At 51.0% G+C, this 7,210-nt stretch overlaps 2 protein-coding genes across 2 annotated transcripts; both read left to right on the top strand.

The window, feature by feature from the left end:
• The first annotated feature begins 696 nt into the window (after positions 1-696).
• On the top strand, positions 697-2,879 carry LOC100283944 (4-coumarate--CoA ligase 2). Its single transcript, NM_001156842.2, has 2 exons — positions 697-2,413; positions 2,511-2,879. Exons 1-2 carry the CDS (start codon positions 813-815, stop codon positions 2,740-2,742), a joined length of 1,833 nt encoding a protein of 610 aa, NP_001150314.2. The 5' UTR covers positions 697-812; the 3' UTR covers positions 2,743-2,879.
• Positions 2,880-4,480: 1,601 nt separating this feature from the next.
• Positions 4,481-6,577, top strand: LOC100382508 (uncharacterized). Its single transcript, NM_001175245.1, has 2 exons — positions 4,481-5,818; positions 6,153-6,577. Exons 1-2 carry the CDS (start codon positions 4,573-4,575, stop codon positions 6,368-6,370), a joined length of 1,464 nt encoding a protein of 487 aa, NP_001168716.1. The 5' UTR covers positions 4,481-4,572; the 3' UTR covers positions 6,371-6,577.
• Positions 6,578-7,210: the final 633 nt, after the last annotated feature.

Raw genomic sequence — 7,210 nt, 5'->3', positions numbered from 1 at the left:
AGCTTCATTTTAAGAATTACAACTTCGATTTTCTAGCTTCACCATGAAACGCCTTCAACAGATTGGTAAGGCAGAGTTCAAGAGTGTTTGGCTTGCACATAGACTACAACATCTGTAATATAATTAATTTGTGCGAATTTCCTGAATTACCCTTGATGATTAGTGGGTGAAGAAAGAGACATGAATCGGTAGGTCATGTAACCAATGGTATGCTGGATAATTTTTGTATAAGTTTATGAGGATGTATGAAAATAATGTTTTTGAAGCATCATGTGAGGAGCTTCGAAAATTTCATGAAACTGGCCTCTAGTTTCAATTTTTTTAATTAGAGTTTGTGGAGCTAGACCTATTTGGAAACATCAAAGCTGAAATAGACCTGAAATTAAAAAGGTCTCCCAAACATGACATTAGTTATTATATTTGGTTCTTTAGTGACTAAAAGTGACTTTAGCACCCTAAACCAAACAGGCCTGAATCGTACTCCCTCTTTCATTTTCCCAACACCTAAACAACGTAAAGTTTGATTTTAAATAAATAAGAAATACTGTTATTTATGATATATTTAAAATATTGTAAGATTAATAATATAATATTTTTATATAAGATATAAATAGTGCTGTTTTTTGTCTAGAAAAACTAGATGTGATTTTTTTTGACGTAGAGTACTACAAAATCAGGGGCAATTAAGGACGTTATAACAGCCAAGCCGAACTCTTTTGTGAGCTCAAAGGCCATGACCCAACAACCAAACATCACCTGCACACCACTTGTCTTGACACACCACACACAAGAATTGTATCACCGCTGCCAGCATGCCCTCACCTTCCTCCCTCCATCACTTCTCGCCAAGGCTCCCGCTCGCCTCTACAAATGGCAAGGCCACGCCCTTCCACTTCCACCAATTCACTACCAACGACGTACAAGCCACCACCAACCAGCAGGAGCTCATCCGGATGGGCGACGCGGCTATTGCCGTCGTGCATGAGGCTGATGAGGAGGAGCAGGAGCACATCTTCCGGAGCCGGTTCCCGCCTGTGGACCTGCCGGACGACGTCACTGTGCCGGAGTTCGTACTGGCCGGCGCCGAGGCCTACGCGGACAAGGTGGCGCTCGTGGAGGCCGCGCCGGGGGGGCGGTCCTACACCTACGGCGAGGTGGCCCGGGACGTGGCGCGGTTCGCCAGGGCGCTGCGGTCCGTGGGCGTCCGCAAGGGCCACGTAGTGGTGGTCGCGCTCCCGAACCTCGCGGTGTACCCCGTGGTGAGCCTTGGGATCATGTCCGCAGGCGCGGTCTTCTCTGGTGTGAACCCGCGCGCCATCGCCGCGGAGATCAAGAAGCAGGTGGAAGACTCGGATGCCAAGCTCGTGGTCACCAACGAGGTTGCCTACGACAAGGTGAAGGACGCGGGCGTGCCGGTGATCGGCATCGGGGACGACATGGAGCGCCTCCCCGGTGCGATCAGCTGGGACGAGCTCCTCGCCGCCGCGGACCGCACGGGCGCGCCGGTGGTGGCGCTGGACCCGGTGCAGCAGTCCGACCTGTGCGCACTCCCCTACTCGTCCGGCACGACGGGGGTGTCCAAGGGCGTGATGCTGAGCCACCGGAACCTGGTCTCCAACCTCTGCTCGTCTATGTTCGCGGTCGGGGAGGAGCTGGTCGGTCAGGTCGTCACGCTGGGGCTCATGCCTTTCTTCCACATCTACGGCATCACCGGCATCTGCTGCTCCACGCTGCGGCACAAGGGCACTGTGGTGGTGATGGACCGCTTCGACCTGCGCACCTTCCTGGGCGCGCTGGTGACGCACCGCGTGATGTTCGCGCCGGTGGTGCCGCCCGTGATGCTGGCCATGGTGAAGAGCCCCGTGGCCGACGATTTCGACCTCTCCGGCCTCGCCCTCAGGTCCATCATGACGGCTGCCGCGCCCCTCGCGCCGGACCTCCTCGCGGCCTTCGAGAAGAAGTTCCCGGGCGTGCAGGTGGAGGAGGCGTACGGGCTCACGGAGCACAGCTGCATCACGCTGACGCACGCCGCGTCCGGCGACGACGCGCGGCAGGGGCCCGTCCAGGTCGCCAAGAAGAACTCGGTTGGGTTCATCCTGCCCAACCTGGAGGTGAAGTTCGTCGACCCCGACACGGGCCGGTCGCTGCCCAAGAACACGCCCGGCGAGATCTGCGTCCGGAGTCAGGCCGTGATGCAGGGCTACTACAGGAAGAAGGAGGAGACGGAGCGCACCATCGATGCCAAGGGGTGGCTCCATACCGGCGACGTCGGCTACATCGACGACGACGGCGACGTGTTCATCGTCGACCGGATCAAGGAGCTCATCAAGTACAAGGGCTTCCAGGTCGCTCCTGCCGAGCTGGAGGCCATTCTCCTGTCCCACCCGTCGGTCCAAGATGCGGCCGTCTTCGGGTAAGCTATCGATCGAGCATGAACGAGTGCAGTTCACAGCGACGCACTAGACAGAGAGACTTGACCGCTGTGCTTGGTGCTGCGTCATGCCATGCAGCCTGCCGGACGAGGAGGCTGGCGAGGTCCCGGTGTCGTGCGTGGTGCGGCGGTGTGGCGCGTCGGAGAGCGAAGCGGACATCATGGCGTACGTGGCGGGCCGCGTGGCGTCGTACAAGAAGCTCCGGCTGCTGCAGTTCGTGGACGTCATCCACAAGTCGGTGTCAGGCAAGATCCTGCGGCGGCAGCTCCGGGACGAGTTCGTTAGCAGGACCAAAACGGCGGCAGCCTAGCTCTAGCGAGAGCTAGACAGTCCAATATGCCAGTTACATACTTACATTGCACACGTACATCAAACGAATAAATGTCAAGCTATTCTAAATTTTAATACTACTGCAATGGTGATGCTCAATTATGCATGTTTATGTTTTTTTTCATGTACAAACTTAGCCCTTGAATCGGTTTTTTAAGTATAAAAAAATAACCAAGAGACCGTGTGATACAACCTTTAGTTCCTTGATCATAATATAGTTAAGAGCCATTATGTATAAAGGGTCGTGATCCTTTTTAAAGAGATCGTAATATTTTGTACTTTTTCCAGTTAACTTGCTAAGGGCATGTATAACCTAAAAACTCTAGATCGGATTTCTAAGTAGAAGAGATAATTAAGAAAATGTACGATACAACCTAGTGTCTCTACATCATTAATGCAGTTAAGACACAATATTTATAGAAATTTGTGAAGAGATCAGTACCCCGTCTCTTTATTTTTTTCACTAACGCTCTAGAGACTTATTAATTAAAGGGGTTACGTTGTACGTGCCCTAAGGGCATATACAACTTAGAGTCACTTGTTCGGTTTTTCAAGTAAAAGAAACTATATATGATACAATTCGGTGTCTTTAAACTCAGGGGGTGTTTGGTTTCTAGGGACTAATGTTTAGTCCCTTCATTTTATTCCTTTTTAGTGTATAAATTGCTAAATATAGAAACTAAAATAAAGTTTTAGTTTCTATATTTGGTAATTTTGGAACTAAAATGGAATAAAATCTAGTGACTAAACATTAGTCCCTAGAAACCAAACACCCTTTCAATCACATTATAAATGCAGTTAAAAAAAACAATATATAGAGAGTACATGCCCATTATGGGTTGTTTTGGCAACGACATTAAGGCCCCGTTTCAATCTCATGGGATAAAGTTTAGCTTCCTGCTAAACTTTAGCTATATGAATTGAAGTGCTAAAGTTTAGCTTCAATTACCACCATTAGCTCTCCTGTTTAGATTACAAATGGCTAAAAGTAGCTAAAAAATAGCTGCTAAAGTTTATCTCGCGAGATTGAAACAGGGCCTAATGCTCCACGCTGCCACCAAAGCGACTGGCGCGAGCCCCACGGCCATCACGACGCGCGCGGGTTGGGCCCGCCGCCAGCCGGCCATCCCCGCGTCGTGCGTTGGTCATACACTCATGTATACAGCACGGGCAGGGCCCATATACAAGCAGCAGCGCCGGTACACGATACGATCAACGGCCATGAGCCTCCCTTCCGCGCATATCCACCCAGTTCCGCGATGTTTAAGGACTTATTCGTTTGTGCCGGATTGCATCTAGAATCGTTTTAGGTAATCAAAGTTTATATAAATTAGATAAATAATCCAATTAGAAATTATTCCGATCCACTCATCCGTAACAATCGAACGGCGTCTAAGGGTCGAGCAAGTTTGGTTGGAATTGGAGCACATGATGAGTCGGGAGCAGAGAAATGCCCCCTCCCCGTGGACGAAGGCCACAGTCTATAAAAACCAAGGTTTTAAATAGCCAGACGATATAGGTGTCGATATATCTCGATATATCCTTTTTAGCAGCGAAAAGTTACGCCGTTTAGCCCGATATATCCCGATATATACAGCTATATCGTGATATATTCCGATATTTACACTTTTTGAAAGTTTGGGGATAAATTGATTTTCCCGATATTTAAAACACGGATAAAAACCCCGTCCCCTGCCTGTTCCAGCCAGCAGTGGCGACGATCACGTACGAATTCAAATCAAACCAACACAACCGACTCGACCCCTCCCAAGTCCTCCCACCCTTCAACCAGTGCAGCGCCTCGCCAGCCATGTCGGAGAAAGATTTGACGGAGTTTTCGCGTGCTGGCCAGGAAGCAGAGCAGGAACCAGAGTCGGAGCCGCAGCGCAAGTGGGTGGCCCTCGTCTCCGTTGTCGTCTTCAGCAAAGAGGACGATCGGACCCAGGAGATCGTCCTCGGCACCGACGTGCTGCTCGACCTCCACGACCCGCCGCTAGCCTCCTACCTGGTGCTGCATCCCCGCCTCGCCCCTAACTCCAGGCGTCCCGACGAGCCGCTGTCCGCCTACATCCTCGCCGCCAATAACGGCTCCGCCTGCATCCTCCTCCAGGTCGTCTCAGGCAACCGCCTGGACTTCTTCCTCTGCGACACGCACAGTCGTACCGTCGACATCGTCGCCCCGGTGTCCTGCCATCTTCGGACAGACCAGGACATCGACATCCGCCCCCACCTCAGCATCGGCCTCGTCGCCGACCCGTACGAACGCGGCCACAACGTGATCTTCCAGCTTCACCCCACCACCTCCTTGTACCACCAGAGCAGGCTCCTCGTCTACCCCACCGCCAGACGCCGGTGGTTCGTCCTTCCCATTCCCATCGCCCGTCAAGCGGCCCACATGTGCAACCCCTTCTCCGAGAACAGCGCGCTCGCCCACGACGGCCGCCTCTGGTGGGTCGCCCTCGCCTATGGCGTATTCTTCTGCGACCTCTTCACGCCCTCCTGCGCCTGGCGCCCCGAGCTGCGCTTCCTCCCGCTTCCGGCCGACTGCCAGATGGACGGCTACGTCGCCTTCGAGCCCCGCGTCAGGACCCTCCTCCACCAGCGGCGCTGCGTCAGGACCAGCGAGGGCAAGCTGCGATTCGTCGAGATCCGCGGCCTCTCCTACGACGACCCACCCCGGGACCCGGCTAACCCCACCGTCTGGATGTGGACGCTCCAAGACCCGGAGGGCCCGGATCCCTGGACGTTCGAGTACGAGGTGCCCTTCGCCGAAATTTGGGACAACGAGACCTACGCCGACGCCGGCCTGCCGCCGGGCGAGGTGCCCCACGTCGCTCTTGTCGACCCCAACGATCACTGCGTCGTCTACTTCTTACAGGGCTCCAAGCTCTTCTCCTTGGACGTGCGCAAGAAGCAGGTCATCGCCTGCAAGGAATCCCTTATAGACCGTGATCAAGTCATATTGTTCCAATCCTCCCGCCCCGTCGTCGATGCCTGGGAGCTGCCGCCGCCACCACCTACGTTCTCGGGAGACGACGACGACCTTTTACCAGAAGGTAAGCGCGTACATCCCAATTATCGCCACCACGGCACCTACGGTTACTCATGAATGGATCGAATGCAGCATATGCATGGTTTGCTGGAAATCTTGATTTGATGCTCTCTCTGTGTGCCTGCATCTGCATGATCGTCATTCAATCATATGCATTTCCAGATTACAATATGTTGTGTGCGCTTATCCGATTCATTGTCTGTCCTACCACTGAGAAATATGTATGTCGTTCTTCGTTACATTCGTAGAATAGATATGTACACTTTAACTAAATATGTATGACTGAATGCTGATTGCTTGCTTGACCCTTAATTTGCTGTTCTGTTGCATGCATGCAGATGTTTTGTCTGACCGGGAAGAGAAACGCCAGGTGAACGAGTATGTTCAATCTTGGCTAGACCAAGTCTGGTTGGAGTGGACGAGGAGGGACGCGGACACGACGGACGAGGGGGCACCACCACCATCTGATGAACCACCTGATCACTCGGGTGTCCAACAAGCTGGTGATGAGCCGGAGATACAAGCTCCTGGGACAGGGAGCCCAGGGGCACTGTGATTATATTGGTCGTTTCAGCATGTGGAAGCTTCTTTCGATCGTCTTGCGTTTCACATAAAAATACATATATATAGTAGAGTGGAGCCTCCGGCTTTGTGTCATGGACACGTCATCCTTTCTCATGCCAGTTCGTTGAGCTATGACAACCTGCAATGTATTGTATGTTTTCGATCCGCTAATACAAATGAAAATCACTGTTCATTCCTTATTCCCTTTGTCCGGTCCTGTTTTCATGCTTTTATGTTACGCCCCGTTGGATTATTAGAAATAAATTCCATCCTAATAATAGTAATTTAGTCAAAGATTAATTAAGCTAATATGGTTTTATACTAAATATATATTTGTATACTATTATTAACAATATGTGCGAGATATTTATATGCTATATTTTACTATAGAGTAGCCGAAGAGCATCTTGTAATTTACATAGTAGAAACATATTCCGTTGATATATAAAATTATTTCTCATACTCCAACTCATTAAATTGACATAGACTTATATTTGAGATTTGGAAAGTGGTGCAACGTTAAATTCCAAGCTAAATAGACTACTTTATTAAGTAAATTTCAATATCTCCAAAATGAATAGATCCAAACGACCCCTGGGTGATGCTGCCAATTTACATTCAGTTAGTGGCAGGCCTTAGAGTCGGTGTGAAATCAGCTCAGACATTGAAGCTCCGCGTGAGGATGGTGCCGAAATCTGTACTACTTATTAAGGCTGTAATAGTAGTCGGTCATTCCCTGTTCTGCCCATTCTGTGTTCTGCCTTTCCGATTCCCTCCTCCCCGCGCATAGTCCATTCCCATCACTACCGGAATCGCGTTCTTTGCCAAGTGT

Source organism: Zea mays, chromosome 2 (genome assembly GCF_902167145.1).
Source record: "Zea mays cultivar B73 chromosome 2, Zm-B73-REFERENCE-NAM-5.0, whole genome shotgun sequence".
Taxonomy (NCBI): Eukaryota; Viridiplantae; Streptophyta; class Magnoliopsida; order Poales; family Poaceae; genus Zea; species Zea mays.
Note: the sequence above shows the minus strand (reverse complement) of the source record. Positions and strands in the feature narration are given on the sequence as shown.